Raw genomic sequence first — 22,538 nt, 5'->3', positions numbered from 1 at the left:
AGTGAATATCATCTTCTATTCAGTATGCATTTTCTTCCTTTTCTTCTTCTTTAAGCTATTGTCTAATGAATTTAATGCCATTATCTTCTATTCTTCTCTATTTCTTTTTTCTTTTTACTATTTGGTTGGAGATACTATACACACACAATGCTTGGACTGCATGGTTGGAGGGTTCAACTGTTTGGGATTTCAGTTTGTACAAGTGGGGTTATGGTTCAATGATCCAAATCCTAAACCACTTAAACCATAGACATGATGAACCTCACCCTGGATGGCCGATGCATTAAAATTTGTCAGATTGGAAAATCGTAGCAATAGGTTTTTCGATCTTTTTTCCGGTTGAATCAGAGACATTGCTGTATTTTTTTTCTTAACCATTATTTTTTGTTTCTGAACCATAGCTCTTCTTCTCCATTCAACTGTTTCGGTTTTCATGACTTTTCCATTAAAACCCATCAATGTAACTCCTATGTAATTTCTACATTTTGGAACCTTAAGGGACTGAGTATACCATTCATATATGCATCTGCTGCCCACACTCCTATATAAATTTGTCTAAAATTAGCAAAAGATAGTTTGACCTGGGAGAATCTGTAAATTCTTCACTCTTCACAAAGATAGTTTGACCTAGGAGAATCTGTAAATTCTTCACTCTTCACTTTCTCAGATACTTTCCCTTTTCTTTTATTTTCTTTAAGGTTAACTGCATTAGTAAAACAAGGGGATTAGAGGATCTTAGATGCATTATATTTACTAAAAATGGACTGTGTGATGATGTAATCAGGTATTTTCTTGCCATGCGGTGTTACTGTTTTTATGGAAAATTCCAAAGCATCTATTCCTTGAAGGATGATGACAAATTGCTCTCTAAGTCTTGGACTCGTTTCCAAAAATGGACTGTGTGATGATGTAATCAGGTTTGTTTTATGGTTGTTTGTATGTTAGTAGATCAGGTTGAATGTTGGAATTCGTGTTCAGCCTACAAGATCAGGTTTAAGAATGCATGTATATGCCCAATCTGTAAAAGGGTCAGTGGAGCGTGGCACATTTATAGTTAAATGAGTCAGGTTAGACTTGATGAATTTTAACTGAGCCTGTTGGGGGAGAGAGTAATGGATTCTGGGTTGGGTTTTGGTGGGAATTTTTTAATTGAGCTATCGGCATTTATCTTGTGTAGATACCTTGCACCTGAGTATGCAGAGAATGGCATAGTTTCTGTAAGGACAGATGTTTATTCATTTGGAATTTTTCTGTTGCAACTGATATCAGGACGCAATGTGATCAATGAAAATCAAGAAGAGCAAAGCCAGTCTCTACTTCAATGGGTATGAAATTTGTGGATATATGTTGGTCACAAACTCTTTTTAATTAAGTTGTGAAAGAGAAATGCCCCACACTCTTTTGTGGCGCAACACGCCAACAACGCAGTGAACCGAGATCCAATCTCGGGTCTCACCCACAAACGATAAATAAGAAGAAATATAGACTAGAAACAGAATCAACGCATTCTAAACAAACCACAAGATAAGATATATGTGGAAAAACCCCAACAAGGGTAAAAAACCACGGATGCAAACTTCCACTATGAAGAAAAATGAAGATTACAAGGCAATATACTAACCTCTCCCTAGGAAATACAGAATAAAACCCTTTGCCCACACCTTAGAATTATTTCTCATACACTAGAAAAGACCTAGGGACACCTATTTATAGTTTAGGCAACTTTCCTGTCGCACCTCTGCAAAAATCGACTCAAAAATTCGCAGTCCATGCAAGATCTGGAAACGAATCTGCGTAACCTCGACTAGTCGAGCAGGCTTCTCGACCGGTCGAGTAGACCCTCGACTGGTCGAGCATGGGCCTCAACCGGTCGAGTACCGCAGAACCCCAAAAACTGATGCTCGCTAGACTTTGAGTCAAGCCAGTCCTCGACCGGTCGAGCAGGGCACTCGACTGGTCGAGCGGCCCCCATATGTGGCTCCACATCTTAACAATCTTCTACTTGGAGACACATCGCCATAAATATTCATCTTGTACATCTGAAGTGCACCACCTCCTCGTCTTCAGGCCTGAAGACCAATCAAAGCTGAACAGAGTTTCAGCTTCTCCCGTGTGACCACCTTGGTCAGCATATCCGCAGGATTCTCACTTGTATGAATCTTCTCTAAAGCAATTGATCCATCTTCCAGTAACGAATGTATAAAGTGATATCTGATGTCAATATGCTTGGTCCTTGAATGAAAGGCTGAATTCTTAGCTAAGTGTATTACACTTTGACTGTTACTGTACAGTTTGCAATCTGCTTGCTTCTCACCCAACTCTTCCATTAAACCTTGCATCCACACCATCTCCTTACACGCTTCTGTAGCCGCAACATATTCAGCTTCCGTCATACTGATAGATACTATCTTCTATAACTGAGAGACCTAACTGATTGTAGCACTACCTAGAGAAAAAACATAACCTGCAGTGCTTCTTCTGCTGTCGATATCTCTTACCAAATCTGAATCTGTGTAGCCTTGTAGCTTGATTTTCGATCTTCCATAATACAACCCTACATCCTTAGTACCTACTAGGTATCTGAGGATCTACTTCATAGCTTCCCAATGTTCCTTCCCGGGGTTGTTCATGAACCTGCTAACAACTCCCACTGCTTGAGCAATGTCTGGCCTCTTGCTCACCATAGCATACATGAGACTCCCAATAGTTGACGCGTATGGGACTTTAGTCATGTAGTCTCATTCCTCCTGGGTCTTTGCCCCTTGCTCCTTAGATAGCTTGAAGTGGTTGGCTAATGGAGTGCTAACCGGCTTAGCGGCTCCCATATTGAATCGATCAAGTACCTTAGCTATGTACTCTACCTATGACAAAAAATAGTTTCTTATTTTTTACGCTTTATCCTCATGCCTAGGATTTGTTTTGTAGCTCCTAAATCCTTCATAGAAAATTCTCTAGACAATTGTCTTTTAAGATCTGAGATGTCCTTCATGCTTGAACCAGCCACAAGCATATCATCAACGTATAGAAGAAGGATGATGTACGATGTATCAAACTTCTTCAAATAGCAACAGTGGTCTGCATGACATCTCCTAAAACCGTTTCTCGACATAAAACTGTCGAACTTCTTGTACTATTGCCTCGGGGCCTACTTCAGGCCATATAAACTCTTCTTCAGTCTGCACCCCTTGTTCTCCTTTCTTGGTGCCACGTATCCTATCGGCTGATGCATATATATCTCTTCTTCAAGGTCCCCATGAAGAAACGTTGTCTTAACATCTAGCTGCTCTAAATGTAAGTCCTCTGTAGCTACTATACTCAAGACCATGCGAATCATAGACATTTTCACTTCCAGTGAAAATATTTCAGTGAAATCGATACCTACCTTTTGTTGAAACCCTTTCACAACCAATCTAGCCTTGTACCGTTTCGAACCATCGTGCTCCTCCTTCAGTTTGTAAACCCACTTATTATGAAGAGCTTTCTTACCCTTGGGTAGAGTGACTAGCTCCCATGTACGATTAGACTCAAGAGAGTCCATCTCATCATCCATGGCCTGCTCCCACTTAACCCGTGTATCCGACTGTAATACCTCTTCAAAACACTCTGGTTCACCATTATCTGTCAGCAGTAGATAATGTGAGGATGGTGAGTATCGGACCATGGGTCTCCTCTCCTGAGTAGACCTCCTCATAACCGGTGTATGCAGCTTTGCCTCATAATGCTCCTGTCCATGATCATCCTGTGGCGCTGTAACACTCATGTCCGGTAACTCTTCCAATTCTATGAATTCTTTCTCCTCGCCTTATTTTCCTGCACAGTCCTTATGCATTACTTTTTTATTAAAGACTACATCCTTACTTCTGATGATTTTCCTATTTTCTGCATCCCAAAACCTGTAGCTAAAATCATGCTACCCATAACCTATAAACGTACACCTCCCGGACTTCGCATCTAGCTTGTTTCTGTGCTCTGCATCAATGTGAACATATGAAGTGCAACCGAACACTCTGAGATGTGCAAGGTTCACTTCTTTCCCAGTCCACGTTTCTTCTGGTAGCTCACCATCCAATGGTGCTGAGGGACTTCTATTGATGAGATATGTGGCAGTATTCACAGCATCTGCCCAAAAGGTCTTGGGCAACCCTGCATGTAACCTCATGCTCCTGGCATACTCAAAGATGGTCCTATTAATGCGCTCAGCTGCACCATTCTGTTGTGGTGTCCCTGGAATCATTTTCTAATGTTTGATTCCATTTGCTATACAATACTCCTCAAATCTCTTATCACAGTATTCTCCCCCATTATCAGATCTGAGACATTTTACTGTTTTACCTGTCTCGTTTTCTACCATTATTTTCCACTTCTTAAATACATCAAATACATCAGATTTGTGCTTTAAGAAATAAATCCACAGTTTTCTACTAGCATCATCAATAAAGGAAACAAAATAACGTGAACCACCAAGAGATGATACCTGTGCCGGTCTCCACACATTAGTGTGTACAAGTTCCAACAGATGCGTCTTTGAAGCGCGTATTGTCTTCTTGAAACTTACCTTCTTCTGCTTGCCATACACGCAGTCCTCACAGAATTCCAAGTCAATAGACTTCAGCCCTGGTAGTTTTCCTTTTGACAATAGCACTTTCATCCCTTTCTCACTCATATGTCCTAACCTCTGATGCCAGAACTACCCATTCACTCCAGTTGATGCGACTGCGAGTGAACTATACGATCCTGAAGTCACGTACAAAGTACCTTCCTTCTTACCTCGAGATATCACCAAGGCACCTTTTGTGATCTTCCAGGAATCATTGGTGAATGTCGTCATATAACCGGTATCGACCAACTGCCCCACTGAGATCAAGTTTTATTTTAAACTCGGTACATGTCTGACATCCTTCAATTTCAAAGTCGTTCCGTCTTTCTGATTTATATGAACGTCTCCCTTTCCAACGATACTGCACGGCTCATCATCACCCAGGTAGACTCTCCCGAAGTCACCTGATATATAATTACACAGAACTTCCTTACATGAAGTGGCATGAAACGAAGCACCCAAGTCTATGACCCAAGACTCATTCCTCGCATCAAGAGACAAGATCAACGCCTCTGTGTCACTCTCCTCATATAGATTCACTGAATCCTTCCCACCTTGAGAGCTTTCTTCTTGTTTCTTAAGTGCCCTGCAATCACATTTCATGTGCCCCTTCTTGCCGCAATGTCGACACCCGTCTTTGTCTTTCGGTCCCTTGGACTTCTTCCTCGACTTAGAACGTCCGTGTTTATTACCTCATTTATTCAGCGATCTTCCTCTTCCTTCAACGTTTAGAGCATTCCCTGAATCCCCTAAAACTCTTGATGCCTTTCTTCTAGATTCTTCGCTGAGAATTAGACCGGCCACATCATCAAATTTCAGCTTTGTCGACCCTGACGAATTGCTCATAGCAATCACCAAACCATCTCAACTATCTGGCAGACTGGATAAGATCAATAACGCCCTGACCTCATCCTCAAAAATAATGCCAACGGATTCCAACTGGCTCGTGACTGTATTGAACTCGTTTAGATGTTCAGCCACGCTCCCACCATCTGACATCTTCATGTTGAATAACTATTTCATAAGATGAACCTTGTTGGATGCTGAGGGTTTTTCATACATGGTGGCTAGGGCTTCCATTAATTCTTTTATGGTTTTCACCTTGGATATATTGAAGGTGACACTCTTAGACAAAGAGAGTCAGATCGTTCCTAAAGCATTCCGATCCAATAAAAACCATTCATCATCTGTCATCTCTTCGGGTTTCTTCTCCTTTCCTCTTAGAGGAATATAGAGGTCCTTCTGAGACAGATAATCCTCCATCTGCATCTTCCAGAAGGCAAAGTTTGAACCATTAAACTTCTCAATTCTAGTCTTCCCTTCTTCCGTCATCGCTCCTAATAGAACTAAACCAATAGCTCTGATACCAGTTGTTGCACAGCACGCCAACAATGAAGCGAACTGAGATCCAATCTCCGGTCTCACCCACAAACGATAAACAAGAAGAAATATAGACTAGAAACATAATCAAAGCATTCCAAACAAACAACAAGACAAGATATACGTGGAAAAACCCCAGCAAGGGTAAAAAACCACGGATGCAAACTTCCACTATGAAGAAAAATGAAGATTACAAGGCAATATACTAACCTCTCCCTTGGAAGTACAGAAGAAGCCCTTTGCCCACACCTTAGAATTATTTCTCATATACTAGAAAAGCCCTAGGGACACCTATTTATAGTTTAGGCAACTTTCCTTTTGCACCTCTGCGAAAACCGACTCAAAAATCCGCAGTCCGTGGAAGATCCGTAAACGAATCTGCATAACCTCGACTGGTCGAGCGGACCCTCGACTGGTCGAGCATGGGCCTCGACCGGTCGAGTACTGCGGAACCCCAAAAATCGATGCTCGCTGGACTTTGAGTCGAGCCAGTCCTCGACTGGTCGAATGGGCCACTCGACCGGTCAAGCAGGGCACTCGACTAGTCGAGCGGCCCCCCAGATGTGGCTCCACATCTCAACATCTTTGTCATGACGTATATATGTAGAATCCATGAGATTCATCAATTGGTCCACTTAGAGTTTGTGTCCTGTCCTAAAAATCAAGCCAGTTGAATCAACAAGTGGCAAAATGTATGTTGAATGTAGGTTGCTGGTTCTCTCTTCTTCTAACTGCCCATTTCATGTACTTTTGGCCCATCTGATGAATGGACCAGTTGATTCTTGGGCTATGGAACAGACTTTTTGGGATCCCCTATGAACAATATGGTTCTTGCATGTGCCATGTCAGCACATGTGGGGGCGTTTGTGTTGTTTGCTTCAAGATGGGTGTCTAGAGACAGCATTCCTCATTCTCAATCTCTCTTTTACTATGGAATGCATTGCAGATGTTGGTTATATATGGATGTCAGATATTGCTAAATTAATTGGTCCTTATGAAATTCTTTATCCTGATTTCGACCAATATATCTACGCTTTTACTTATATTTTAGGCAGAAGTGCTGATCGAAAAGCTTTCATTACATGAACTGATTAATCCTTGTATTGGAGAATCCTACGACACATACGAACTGTACCATATGGCTAGGACAATGTACTTGTGTGTTAGGAGAAGGCTAGAAATGCGCCCATCCATGAGAGATGTAACTGATTGAGACGTGGTACTTTGTTTTTTTTATTTTTTGTGATTTTTAGTTGCAAAATGTCAAATGTTAGTTTCTTGTTTGTAAACAATGGTTTTCATCTAATCTAACAATGAGGTGTAGCAGAAGACATTCATGTAAAGCCTTATTAATCTTTTATATTAAGCTATATTGGGAAGTGAGTTAATGAATTCATGAATCCATACATGTAGCAACTCATGTTCATGAATTGAGAGTCTGTTGAAAATCAAATCAATAATTGAGCATCCTGTTTTGTGCTTGAAGTTTGTCTCTGTCTGTATATTTGCATTAGCAACATCACTTGTAATTTGTAAATGGTCATGGAAAACCAACATCTGTCGAAAAATTCGTTGACGGCTGGATGGTAACAGTACCATCGGTCTACACAAGTGACCCTGGCTATGTTGAAAAATTCGTTGTTCTTTTTTTTTTCTTTTTTTTTTTTTAACTGAAGAGTTTGAAGCTGATTTCTATCATTTTGCATAGTTACATCATAGCAATTAGTTTTGCTGTTTTTTGGTCTGTGTTTCTATTGTTATCTCCTTCTTGACATGCGGGATAGTGGAAAACCACTTAGAATCTCTTGATTTGCGTGTGTTCTTTGAGTAGGTTGTGCAAGTGCGCATTGCTTTTCTCACGCTTTTAATGTCAATTGCAGCCTCATCTAATTTTCTGAGTTGAGATTGGAAATAGGGAGCTAAAGTGATCATTAAATGCTTCACAGCACATTTCAATTTAGTTCTGATTTTATGTTAATTTTAGAAAGTTGAGATATTGTTGAGTGACTACAGATTTTATACTTTTGAGCAAAAAATTTCAGACTATAGAGACTTCTATTCTTGTTTTCTTTTTTTCTGTTTTGGTCAAGTGTTCATTCTTTTAGAGCTTATCTTGGAAAGAACCACTAGTTTTGATGTTGTTTTGGTTTTGGAAATGGGATGTATGGCTTTTATAGCTTCAAAAAGTTGGGTTGTTTCAAATTAAAAGATGCTTTGGTGCTGTTAGTTACTGGTGAACAGAGAAGTCATTGGTGAGTTTTTTTTAATGCTCTTCTATTTTTAGTGAATCACACCTCACAGACAATACAAGCAGTAGATTCAATTTCCCTTTGAAACAGTAGATTCAACAACTTCACACCTGAAAGCCCCTCCTGATGCTGTTAAAATGATACGTCGAAGTACACCCTCTGGCAAGCCCTGGAGACACTGGAGACAGAATGAACTCTTAGCTTCTCTTGTTAGACAGGTTCACATGCCTTGTATACCTTGTATACCTTATATAGTTCGTTTCCATAGGTAGAGGATTCTGATTTTATTATTTTCCTTGTATAGATGATTGTAATTTCTATATATTCAACCCCTTTGGGTTGTCTCAAATACAGAAAATCTTTCAGCTCCTCTCTGTTTTTTCAGCGTTTTCATCTCTAAGCGGTTTTCGTGAACTTGAGCCACATATTCTAAGATGGGTATTCAAATAGTTAAATAGACAAATAAGCAAAAATATCTAACGTATGCCACTGGTAAGGAAATAAATGAAAGTGAAGAATAAGCTTCTAACTATAAGCAGATGGTGAATCTGCAGAATGTTCTGAATGGCAGATGGTGAATCTGCAGAATGTTCTGAATGGCAGATGGTGACTTCCTAACAATAAGCTTATATTCCTGAAATATAGCAAAATATTCTGAATATGCAGGAAGTATTTTTACTTTATACTTGTGCGCCAGAGGAAGTACAAAAGGACCTCCAGCAATCAGGGTCTCTTTATTTGCCAATGCTACGTCTTTCCCTGCCTCTATTGCAGCCACGGTAGGCTTTGATAAAAGAAAGAGGTGAACACTCAACCAGCTTGGTATTAATTTTCGTGTATAAGATGACTTTTCAATTCAGGACATATACCAAGATGCATAATCTATGGTGCAAAAATAAATTGTATTATCTATAATAGAATTTTATTATGATCAATCAAAAGGACTTCTGCTTTTACCTTCAAAACTGCACGACCTACTATTCCTGTGACTACTGTGATAGCATCTAGGTGGCGAGCAACCTGAAAATTTTTAAAGCTACGATTTTGAAATCACATACTTGGCATACAAATACTTTGAATCAGACTGTCTAAATTATAGAACCCAGTTTAGATATATTGTGAAAAAAAATTACACTTATTTGATTAGCTGACTATATGATTGATGGACATTTATTGGAGGTTAAAAATGAAAAGATCTAACTGTACTATTTCAACAAGTGTCCACAATCAGTGGTTAGAATTTTTCGACCAATCTGATTCTCAAAGTGTGACATTCCCTATTCTTTTCTTCTTCTTCTTCTTCTTTCTTTCTTTCTTTCTTTTTGTGTGTGTGTGTGTGTGTCTTTGACCATGTTTAACTCAAAAGTTCAGGACTGTACCAGTTGTTTTCTCTTTTGTATCATTATTGACTAATGGAAATTTGGGGATTAACAAGCACGCCTTCAGGTTCCTGAAACAGTTGTCCATCAGATATTTTTGCTAAACAGACTTGATGTGGAGCTTTATAAGCATGCTCAGGACATCTTTGCACAACAGTGGAAACATCCTGCCGAGAAGTTGATTAAAGTGGTAAGTCTGGATTCCTAAGATTGTGTTAGGTCACATATGATAGAAATCACTCGTATTCAGTTGGCTATCTTCCTGAAGACCACCACATGCTTCTCTCGGAGATTGTAAAATTATAGCATATCTAGCAAAGCTGCTCCAGCCCCCCGCTTCGCCGTTCTGTTTAGATGATCAGTTTCAAATGTATTGTAACCATTGGAATGGAAAACTAGCCAGAAGATTAAGACGTGTTTAAATGTACAGTTTAACAGAATCAAAATAGTTAAATGACAGAGAGTGAATGGCCAAAAGTGGAGGTGGGGGCATTGTGGTCTGTAATAATAACCAACTGCCAATTACAATTCCATGTGTCTCAAGTTGGCTTGAAACAATGAAAATTGCTTTTGCACCCCTTCCATGAAAATCTCTCTCTACACTCTAAAAACACCTAAACGCCCCAGAGAAAGCCCAAAAGCTTCATCTTATTTCTCTGAGGAGCGATGGAGAATGCGATGCTCTAAGGAAAGGCTAGTTAGGATGGTCTGAACCGGTGAGATCTTACCCTTGGTTTCCTTTCGTAGTTAGCTCAATCATAGAATTAGTTTTGATCTCATATCTTTCTTTTCTAGTTCATCTCATTTCTTTTCCTTCTATTGGATTCATCCATCAATCTTTTCAAAACTCTTTGCATCTTGCTCCCCTATGGAACAAGCTTGTATTGTAGATCACTAGCAAAATTCCATAGGGAGGCACATTGTTGCTACTTCTGCGTTGTTTTATTTTCTTGTAGCACTATTCATCTAGGAAAGAGGTTTGCAGTAAGCTTAGGTATTCAAGTACGATTAGGTTCTCACTTTGTAAAAGTGGGATCCCTTGGTTTAGTGGTCCAAATAGTTGCTATGCCTGGATCCACTTTGCACTAGCCCACAAACAAAAACCCCCATGTGGGAAAATCCTAACCCTTCAATGTGAGCCTAGCATATGCCGTTGAGAAAAGAAGTATAACAACAATTCACATTCAACCAATACAAAAGCTAGAGATCAAATGTATATGATCTTCCAATATGGGGGATATTGGTTGTATAGACCATCCACATAGGGACCAATCAAATCAATAGCTTGGGTAATTGAAACACAGGCCTCACGATGCATACAAGCCACACCTCCACCAAAAGGGGGTCCTAAGATGGGCCGTACAGGTCACAACCAGCCAGTGGAAGGTCAGATCGAAATTAGTCATCTGACTGCAGTGAGGCCTACGAATCCAATTGGATCACCAAAAGCAACGATTAATTGGACTTTTTGTGGCTATGTACAAACCATATGAGTGAAAGAGGGCTTTTGTACAAACAATACATCCCTAGGGCCATGCACCTGTATAATTGGTCTTTGAGTAGTATTTGGACTCTTTTATTTGGTTTCATTATTTAAGTTTCTTCCCTTCTTTTTTGCATCTTTAAATAGGTTAAATGAGTGAAGGGAGCATGTGTGTCGACTAATAGGATTAGAGTATTTATTTCCACTTGGGTTTCTTGTATGAGTTATATGATACTAAGTGATACTCAAGTTGGCTGCCCAAATAGCTTATGAATGATTTGGATGGCAAATGAAGTCATTCTATTAAAAATTTTGTGGGCCACGAAAGTTTTGGCTATGCTGATATTTGTCTTTTCCCTTCATCCAGGTCTATGTGACCATATCAACAGGTTGATGTCAAATAATCATTATAGTTAAACTTATGAAGCTTTTAATCATGGGCGTTCAATGACCCTTGTTTCCTGTGGTGTGGTCTAGATATTGTGTCTGCTTCATTTTTGGGCTCATACCATAAAATTAGTTGGCAATGCATACAACATCAAGGTGGGCCCCACTATCAGGGTACCAACCACCTTGCTGGTTTTAGGTCCCAGCCGAAGCAAGCCCATCTCCATCCACCCAAGTGGTGGTCTGGTGTTGTGTGGGACATTGTGGGGCTTCCCGTGATGTCTGTGTTTTATGTCCGCACCGTCCATCTGTTATGCCAGCTCATTTTAGGGCATGAACCCAGAAATGAAGCAAATCCAAAGGTCAAGTGGACCACACCACAGGAAACAGTGGGATATTGACGTTAACCATAGAAACCTTCCTAGCAGCGTAATGTTTATTTGCCATCCAACCTGTTGATAAGGTCACACCTAGATGACAAGAAAACACAAATATCAACATGATCCAAAACTTGTGACCCCCATGAAGTTTTTAATGGTGGGCATTCAATCCCTGCTGTGTGGTCCGCTTGAGATTTGGATTTATTTCATTTTTGGGACCATGCCCTAAAAGGAGCCGAAAAAACTGATGGACAGCATGGATATACAACATACATCAAGGTGGGCCCTGCGATGCCTAACAAATCACCACACCACCGGGCAGGCTAAGCTTTGTCCAAGCCTAGCTCTCATTGTTAAATGAAGACTGGCCTGGAGATGTGACAGCGAAAATAATCCAGCCTGAGTCTGGCCCTAACTCTTCTTTGTTAGCGAGAACCCTGGGGATAAAAATATTAGTTGGACACGTTAGGCCTCTCATCATGATTATATGATGTCCGCTCTAATCATTAGACTCCAGACCAATATTTAGGTAAAAGGCTCAAAAGTCAAACCAACTTGTGATTCAAATGGGATACACCAAGGGAAACAATTTAGAGGGTGGGGTTGCTCTGGACATTGTTTTCAATCATGTGGTCCAACTGAATCATAGATGGGGCTGGTTTTTGAGCCCCGGGCTTAAAATGAGTTGACGAGTGTATTTCACATAAACATTGCGGTCGATCCCACCCTTTTTGAAAGAGGTATCTGTAAATATCGTATTAATAATTATTTTGTAAAATTTCCTTTTTTAATTAAAGCTCATGTGTATGATACGGGGCGTGCTTAGGCTTAAAATGCAGGCCCGTTTCCCAATCAGTCAGGACGTGGAACATGTAATGTACAACCCAGTCCGAATGTGGCCCGGCCCGCCTATGACCATGGTAAGGAGAGATCATATAATACAAAGGAAACTCATACCTAGGAGGGCCCCACCATGTTGTTTACGTTAAATCCACCCTAACCACCAAATGTGTCATCCTATTTTAAGTCCAGGAACCAAAAATCAGCTCCATTCATTGTTAAGGTAAAACCACACAATTAGAGAAACAATATACAGGGCAACTTTCACCCTACAAACTGTTTCTCTTGGTGTGGCCCCACCTAAATGACATGGGTGTAAATTTGGGTCAAAGGTCTAAGTTTTGGTGTAGCATCTAAATGGCTAGAATGGATTTTATATAATCATCATAGTGGCCCTATAAAAATCAAGGGTGGATGTCTCTCCCAACTCTTTCCGTGTGTGCCCGACCTTGATTACAAGCCACCCTACTTTTTTAGCTTTATGCTTAAACGTGAGATTACATATCTAATGGTTTTCACGTATAACATAGTAAGCCCCATCAGATATCAAGGATTACATCTTGGCTCCCAAACCAGCAATATGGGTGTGACCCTGACTCTAGGGCCCTCCTAGATGTATTCAATACTATATCTAAGCCGTCCATCAGTTTGGAAGCTTATTTTAGGGCATGGTCCCAAAATTCAAGAAGATACAAATTTCAGGTGGACACACTACAGGAAACAATGGTTGTCACCCCTGTAAAGGCACTCTCCCACTCCCGATTCTGAAGAGCTTGATCCATATCAGTTTTGGATCAAGCTTATATTTGTTTTTCCCTTTTATACAGGTCCATGACCCTAGGAAAATTTTAATTATGACTATTCAATGACCACTATATCCTGTGGTGTGGTCTTCAAATTTGTATCTACTTCATTTTTGGGACCATGCCCTAAAATAAGATGGCCAAACCAATGGACGACATGGATATACATCAAGGTGGGCCTACAGTTAGGGTCGCACCCACATAGTTGGTTCGAGGGTTGCAGCCCGGTGGTGCTCAAAGTGAAGGTTGGCATAGGTAAAATTCCTTTTTAAGGGTTGTGGGGTTATGGTCCACCTAGTAAATAACTTCTAATTTATTAAGTGAATGGATCTCCTTGAATGTTGAACCAACAGTAAGATTTTTTATGTATGAAAATCATACATATTCACTCATCAATGGCTATACACTGTTTTCTATGGTGATGGTCACTTTAGTGGATAGGTTGCCTCATGGTGGGGCAACTTATGGAGGATTGGGATTTGGCAAGCACTTAATTGGTAGGAGTTGTCCTTGGTGGACCTTAAACTATGGTCCAACCAGTTGGACTCAAGACATTCTCTTTTTTAATATATTAGCATAAACCACTAAGAGACGAACACTCACCCTTGATTTCTTAGCGTCCAGGTACAATCCAGCAAAAAGAAGGTCCATTAGACCCAGGTGCAAGGGATAGCTTGTGGCTGCTTCTTGAGGCAAAGGCCCACCTTTGGATGAGTAAAATTGTTCATACAGTGAGGACCATGCAAGAGGGATTGAAGCCGATAAATGATCGGACTATCTTAACCACCGAATTGAGTCTAGTTAATTGGCATTTTGTTAGAGGAATAGGTTGTTCAAATGGGGTGAAATTGGGCATGGCCGATGTGATATGTCTCAACGGAGTAGTGAACATTAATTTATGATAGTTTCCTTGGTGCATAAGCCACTGCTAGACTTCTCACAAACATAACAGTGGGCCCACCTAGGTTCCAACGCAGGGCCCACCCGTTTTGTGAGCTCAGTTTAGGACATAAAGCCAAAAATGAGTCGAATTCAATACTCAAGTGGGCTGAAATAGTGAGGATTGAACGTCCACGGTTGAAATATTTGTGGGGCTTCAAAAGATTTAAATAAGGCTAATATTTGTGTTTTCAGTTCATCCTGGTAGGAATGACGTTATGAACGGTATGGATAGAATGTAAACATCATTGATGACCCAGGGAGTTTCAACGGTAGGAATTTCCCTACCCACCTTTTCCTTTAGTGCGGCCCACTTGAGTCTTGGATCCTATTCGATTTTGGTCTCAAGACCTAAAATGAGCTCACAAAACGGATGGATGGGGTGGATTTCCAACAAACATCGTGGTGGGCCCCACCTACATTTCCAGTGCAGGATCTCCGTGGCTTTGGCCGGAAATCCGCGGAACCGGATTGCGTCCTACCCCGCCCGGACCAAAATCCGCCAGGGCGGGGCTCTGTGGGCCCCAAAGTGATGCAATGGTCTTATCCACGCCGTCCATACATATTTAGAGATAATTTTAAGGTACGAAACCAAAACTGAGGTGGAACCAAGGCTTAAGTGGACCACAAAGTGGGGAATGAATGTTCACCATTAAAAACTTCCTGGGTCTGCAGAAGTTTCGGATCAAGCTGATATTTTTTTTCACTTCATCCAGGTCTACATGACCTTATGAGTAGGTTGGATGGTAAAAAAACATCACGTTGGCCCTTAGAGATTTTTCAACGGTGAGTGTCATTATCACTGCTTCTTCCTTTCGTGTGGTTCACTGGAGAATTCTGTCTTCCTCAAATTTTGAATAATGTCATAAATTGATCTGAGAAGAGAGATGAACGGATTGGATAAAACTATTACATCATGGTGGGCCCCACAGAGCCCTGCCCGGACGGATTATCGTCTGGGCGGGGTAGGACGCAATCCGCTTTCCAAATCCGCGTTTCTTGGATCTCCATAAATGACCAAAATATCCTTAACGGTCAGTTGCTTTTACTTGCCGAGTAAGCAACCTCTCTTTCTCTCAAAACCACTCCCTTCTCTCTCCCTCTCTGAAAACCTCTCTCTCTCTCTCTCTCTCTCTCTCTCTCTCTCTCTGTGAGAACCTCTCCTTCCTTCTCCCCCCGCTCTCTCTGAAAACCTCTCTCTCTCTCTCTCTCTCTCTCTCCCTCTGCCATGACTGCCGGCAGCCTCGACGACGCGGGATGAAAAGGTGATGGCTCCAGCGTCATCGGAAACCCAAGGTTTCGGCCGTCAGCGATAGGAACGCGAGTACAAGACGTCGATAATGGCTGATGGGCAAGAAAGAAGGAGATGCAAGCCATCACCGACGCCTGCATCATCGAAAGATGATAATAGCTGCCGGCCTCTAACAATCACAGGTAAGACGAAGTAAAATTCCTAATGGGACTGAAATCCCCAAATATTCTGGATTTTGGGATTCAAATCCCTAATCTCCGATTTTGGGAATCAAAATTCCCATGGCTTGATTTGGGAATAATTAATCCGGAATTCCCAATTCTTAGATTTGAGGTTCGATATTCCAATTCCTAAATTCAGAGTTTCGACAATCTCCGATTTGGGGATCAAGGTCCCTGATGTCTGAATTTGGAAATTATAATCACTAAAGTCTGGATTTAGGGATCAAAAACCCTATTTTATATTCTGGATGCCGAATTCCAGATGTGGGATTCAAAATCTCAGTTGTCTGTATTCGGAGTGAAAATCCCTATGGCTGGATTTGAGAGCCAGAATCCCAACGTCTGGATTGGCTGGATTCGATCATCCATACCTATTGCACAGTGGCTCTGGTACCAACTGTAATATTTTCTTAATGTGGAATTGCCAAAGGATCTTGCTGTGCATTAGATATGGAGATCTGAAGAAGTGAATGGCTTACCTTGCTGTGATGCCATCCCTGTAGATAGGGATGCTGAGGTCTTCCTTTCCTAACACCCTTTAGAGAAGATACGATGGGGCTCAACCTTCTGTTGATAGTGTTGGATTGGGGACCGAGCCCTGTTAATACAGGTTAGAGGGGTGAGGAGTTTGAAACCCATCAAAACTCCTCTCCCCAAGGCTCCACACGAATTGGTAATTCCAGTTTCTCTAAAACACTCTGTGCGTATCACAGTTGTAGCACTCCACCCATTACACGAATTTCTGGATGTATCACAACTTAGTGGGGCCCGCTGGTGCACCCGATCACATTATCCAACCCTTCGGACAATCCAGATCGTTGATCAATAAGGCCCACCTTATAGAGTTCTTACAGGCCACACTGATTAGACCTTCTGCCTCAAAGAGATGGCTAAAACCTCTTTTTATTTTTTTGTTTGTCTGCCCCGACTCAGATGAGTCGCGACTTCACTCCGGGCTGAATGGGTTAGGTTAATTCACTAAGTCTTTTAACCATGCTCTGTGGCCTACTTGAGTGAAACGACCAGATGTTTAGGTAATGTTATCTAAACAGTGTGGCCCCCTGAGCTGATGGGAATCTCGCATGCCATACACATGTGCCATATTTGCTCATGCATGAAAACAATGGTCGGTTTAAAAATACTTGTCAACAGTACACATTCTAATGTACATTGTGTCCATTTTGTATGGTCCTATTTTTTGGCACAAGGTCAGCTCCATAGTGAGGGCTATGGCTCAAAAGTTACACCATTTGGCATACTGTCCTATGCATGGCCTTTTTTGGATGGTCAATATATCTAGAGAAATGGTCCTCAAAATTGTTTATGGATTGAATAGTTGTGAAAACACCCATTTGCTGCATTTTTTCGAGAAACGGACCATCCATGAGGTGGACTGAATTGGTTTGTCCAACAGTCCACAGTCTAATGCACATGTGTCTCCATTTTGAGGAGTGTATGGTCCTGCTTTTTGGCACCAAGTCATCTCCATAGAGAGGGCTATGACCCAAAACTTACGCCATTTGGCATGCTATCCTATATATGGCCTTTTTGGGATGGTTGATAAATCTATAGAAAAGGTCTTGAAAATTATTTATGGATTGAGTGGTTAGAAACACCCATCTGCTGCATTTTTTGAGAAATGGACCATCCATAGGTGGCCTATGAATCGGTCAGTCCAACAGTCAGTCTAATGTACATGTGTGTCCATTTGGAGGAGTGTACAGTCCTATTTTTGGCACCAGGCCATCAACATAGTGAGGGCCATGGCCCAAAAGTCACACCATTAGGCATACTTTCCTACTCATCACCTTTTTTTTAAATGTCAATAAATTTAGAGAAATGGTCCTGAAAGTTGTTTATGGATTGAATGGTTAGAAACACCCATTTGATGCTTTTGTTTTTTTCAATGGGTTGATCAGTCCAGATTGATTCACTTATTTTGCCCTTATTGGTTATAAGGCCGGCACCATTTATTAAATGGTGCTCGATGTACATACAATGGATCTGCCTCAAAAGATTTATTAAATGGTGTTCGATGAAATCTTACAAGGCTCATGAGATCTTTGCAACAAACAAGTTGTTCTCTTGTGTTGGATGTATATCGCCCCGGAGTGATTATTCAGAAAACTGGTTTCACTGTGATTCAGAATTCACTGAATTATAGATTTTCTTCTACTCCTAGTAATAGAAGTATCAGCTATACAGGAGAATATATTTGCAAATTTGCTTGCTTTTGCTACTATATGCGATGCTACTAGTTTTATATTTTACTTTCTTTGTTGTTGCCTTTGTGAAACCAATGTTTAGTGGTTCATTCACTTATTGCATATTTTTTTTTCCTTTTTGTTTTTTTGGTTCAGTGTTGGATCTTTTAAGCAAACAGGTGGTACTCTTTGCTGGATGTATATGTCGCCATGGATTAACCGCTCAGAAAGGTTAGTTTCTACATGATTTAGAATTCATTACATTACAGGCTTTTATTTGCCTCTAATAATGAAAATGTCATCTAGATGATTAAGATTATATTAGCAACATTTTGCTTGCGTTCTGCTAGTGTTTCCGTTATCCTTCTAGTTTTGGTTGCCTTTGGGCATATGGAATGATTTTCAATCATATGAACCCGTCATATGATTGGGCCCCTTTTTCAATGATCCAGATCCTTTATGTGATTGTGATAATTTTCAGTGATACGAAGCACTGCCATTCTACAATGTTCTTTCATCAATCTAATCAATAGGTGTTTACAACGATGCCACATGCACCAAAAATCAATAGTTTGGGTAAGTTCTTAGGGATGGAACATTGAAATGATAGGTTGGAGCACATGCACCACTCATATGGAAAGGCTTGTATTAAGTGATAGAAATCGATAATAATATTCTTCGCTCATCAAAGTCATTCATATGATTTGGCCAATCATATGTTCGGACTCGTATTTAGGGATCTAAATTAGGAATATGGCTGGGCCAATTTCCAATGCTCCAACCAAACGGCATGGTTCGGCCTACTTTTAGTGATCCATACTGTTTAGATGACTCGACCTGTTTTCTACATTCCAATTATTTTGTTTGGTTGAGTTTCTTACCAATCACCAGAACCATTCATATGACTAGGCCCATACTCAATGATACAAATCAGTAATGTGGAGGGCTACTTTTCAGAGATTCATGCCATTCTTATGATTGGGATCCTAATTATTTGTATGACTTAACCCAGTTTTCTGTGATTGAAATTATTCATATGAATGAGCTAATTTTAATGATCCAAACCATTTATAGGATTAGGTTCATATCTCTAAAAAAAAGGAGCCAAATCGTTAATATGGTTGGCCAATTTTTCTTCATCCAAGCCTTTCATATGATTGGGCTAGTCATATACACAGATGCGTATTAAGGGGTCTACGTCGTCAATATGGTAATGTGGATAGCTTCTTTTAATCATTGAGATTGGGATCTTAATTGGATAGTTTTCGGTGATCTATACCATTGATATGATTGGGATCTTAATTGGAATCGGCTTCTTTTAATCACCCAATACATTCACATCAATAGACATGTACTTTGTGATCCAAATTGGTAATGTGGACATCCAGTCCTTAGTTTTCCATACCATTCACATGACTTGGCCCGCTTCTATTGATCCAAACCTTTGACATGGGCCATTTCAATGGATAAAAAACATTGACCTGGTTGGGCCATTCAGTGGATCCAAATTGCTCATATAATTCGGCTTATTTGACGATCCAAACTCATAATACGATTGAAGCTGCTTTTCATGATCCAAACTCATTGTATGATTGAAGCTGCTTTTCATGATCCAAACTCATCATATGATTAAAGTAGCTTTTCATGATTCTTTACAATGGATATGCTAAGTTGATCCATGCCCAAAATTTTGTATGACCCTCTTCAGCTTTTCTAATGATCCAAACTGTTCATATCATCTGGCCCATTTCTAGTGATCCAAACCTTTGACATGCTTGGGCCATTTCAATAGATGAAAACCTTTAACGTGCTTGGGCAATTTAGCGGATTTGAACTTCTTATATGATTTGGCCCATTCTGCGATCTAAATGTATCATATGATTCATGCCGCTGTTAGTGATCTAAACTTTTCCATGACCCATCCCAATGCGTATGCTAAGTTGAACCATCTATTAGTAATACTTGAGGCTGGTTCTCAGTGATCCACTTCGTTAATTTTGTAAGACTCTTCAGTCCTATACACAATTCAAAGAATCAAGTTTCTTTTTACAATGATCCAAATTCATATAATTTGGCCAATTTCTACTGAACCAAACCTTCGACATGGGCCATTTCGATGGATAAAAAACATTGACATGCTTGGGCCATCCAGTAGATCCAAATTGTTCATATAATTCGGCTCATTCGGCGATCCAAACTCATCCTACGATTAAAGTTACTTTTCATGATCCAAACTCATCATATGGTTGAAGCTATTTTTCATGATCCAAACTCATCATATGATTAAAGCTGCTTTTCATGATCCATCGCAATGGATATGCTAAGTTGATCCATGCCCTAAATTTTGTAGGACTCTCTTCTGCTTTACCAATGGTCCAAACTGTTCATATGATCTGGCCATTTCTAGTGATCCAAACCTTTGACATGCTTGTGCCATTTCAATGGATCAAAACCTTTGACGTGCTTGTGCCAATTCAGTGGATTTGACTTCTTATATCATTCAGCCCTTCCAGCGATCCAAATGCATTATATGATCCATGTTGCTGTTAGTGATCTAAACTCATCATATGATTGAAGCCTCTTTCCATGACCCATCCCAATAGATATGTTAAGTTGATCCATCTATTCATAATGTTTGAGGTTGGTTCTCATTGATCCACATTATTAATTTTGTAGGACCCTCTTCAGTTCTATACACAATTCAAACAATTAGGTTTTGTTTTACAGTGATCCAATTTCATATGATTTGGCCCGTTTCTATTGATCCAAACCTTTGACATGGGCCATTTCAATGGATAAAAAACAGTTACATGCTTGGGCCATTTCGATGGATAAAAAACATTTACATGCTTGGGCCATTTAGTGGATCCAAATTGTTCACATAATTCAGCTTATTCGGCGATCCAAACTCATCATACGAATGAAGCTGCTTTTCATGATCCAAACTCATCATATGATTAAAGCGGCTTTTCATGATCCAAACTCATCATATGATTAAAGCGGCTTTTCATGATCCAAACTTGTCATATGATTGAAGCGGCTTTTCATGATCCAAACTCATCATATGATTAAAGCGGCTTTTCATGATCCTTGGCAATGGATATGCTAAGTTGATCCATGCCCAAAATTTTGTAGGACCCTCTTCAACATTACTAATGATCCAAATTGTTCATATGATCTGGCCCATTTCTAGTGATCCAAACCTTTAACATGCTTGGGCCATTTCAATGGATCAAAACCATTAACATGCTTGGGCATTTTAGCGGATTTGAACTTCTTATATGATTCGTCTCATTCAGCGATCCAAATGCATCATATGAATCGTGCTACTGTTAGTGATCTAAACTCATCATATGATTGAAGCCTCTTTCCATGACTCATCCCAATGGATATGCTAAGTTGAACAATCTATTTGTAATATTTGAGGCTGGTTGTCAGTGATCCATTTCATTAATTTTGTAGGACTCTTTAGTTCTATACAAAATTCAAAGAATCAAGTTCGTTTTTACAACGATCCAAATTCATATGATTTGGCCCATTTCTACTGATCCAAACCTTCAACATGGGCCATTTCAATGGATAGAAAACATTGGCATGCTTGGGCCATTAAGTGGATCCAAATTGTTCATATAATTCGGCTTATTCGGCGATCCATGCTCATCATACGATTGAAGCTGCTTTTCATGATCTAAACTCATCATACGATTGAAGCTGCTTTTCATGATCTAAACTCATCATATGATTGAAGCTGCTTTTCATGATCCAAACTCATCATATGATTGAAGTTGTTGTTCATGATCCATGGCAATGAATATGCTAAGTTGATCCATGCCCTAAATTTTGTAGATCCTTCTTCAAGATAACAAATGATCTAAACTGTTCATATGATTTGGCCCATTTCTAGTGATCCAAACCTTTGATATGCTTGGGCCATTTCAATGGATCAAAACCTTTAACGTGCTTCGGCCAATTCAGCGGATTTGATTTCTTATATCAGTCGGCCCTTCAGTGATCCAAATGCATGATATGATTCGTGTTGCTGTTAGTGATCTTAACTCATCATATGATTGAAGCCTCCTTCCATGACCCATCCCAATGGATATGTTAAGTTAAACCATCTATTCGTAATATTTGAGGCTGATTCTCAATGATGCACTTCGTTAATTTTGTAGGACCCTCTTCAGTTTTATACACAATTCAAACAATGAAGTTTCTTTTTACAACGATCCAAATTCCTATGATTTCGCTCATTTATAGTGATCCAAACCTTTGACATGGGTCATTTCGATGGATAAAAAACAATGACATGCTTCGACCATTCAGTGGAAACAAATTGTTCATATGATTCGGCTCATTCAGCGATCCAAACAAATCATATAATTAAAGCTGCTTTTCATGATCCAAACCTTTGACATGGGCCATTT

At 40.1% G+C, this 22,538-nt stretch overlaps 1 protein-coding gene across 7 annotated transcripts; it reads left to right on the top strand.

The window, feature by feature from the left end:
* The first annotated feature begins 634 nt into the window (after positions 1-634).
* On the top strand, positions 635-19,108 carry LOC131236400 (receptor-like cytosolic serine/threonine-protein kinase RBK2). 7 transcript variants are annotated; one of them, XM_058233518.1, is made up of 4 exons: positions 782-917; positions 1,178-1,325; positions 9,673-9,795; positions 18,271-19,108. In XM_058233518.1, the coding sequence occupies exons 1-4, from the start codon at positions 850-852 to the stop codon at positions 18,283-18,285; spliced, it is 354 nt and encodes a 117-aa protein (XP_058089501.1). In that variant the 5' UTR covers positions 782-849; the 3' UTR covers positions 18,286-19,108. The 7 variants fall into 7 exon arrangements, 3 of the variants coding, with proteins under 3 accessions (XP_058089500.1, XP_058089502.1, XP_058089501.1); XM_058233517.1 differs by lacking the exons at positions 9,673-9,795; positions 18,271-19,108 and adding an exon at positions 7,029-8,169 and having other exon boundaries at positions 635-917; XR_009166730.1 differs by lacking the exons at positions 9,673-9,795; positions 18,271-19,108 and adding an exon at positions 7,029-8,169 and having other exon boundaries at positions 637-1,062; positions 1,194-1,325.
* Positions 19,109-22,538: the final 3,430 nt, after the last annotated feature.

Source organism: Magnolia sinica, unplaced genomic scaffold, assembly GCF_029962835.1.
Source record: "Magnolia sinica isolate HGM2019 unplaced genomic scaffold, MsV1 ctg98, whole genome shotgun sequence".
Lineage (NCBI taxonomy): Eukaryota > Viridiplantae > Streptophyta > Magnoliopsida > Magnoliales > Magnoliaceae > Magnolia > Magnolia sinica.
The sequence above is the reverse complement of the archived record's forward strand: the minus strand, read 5'-3'. Positions and strand labels throughout refer to the sequence as shown.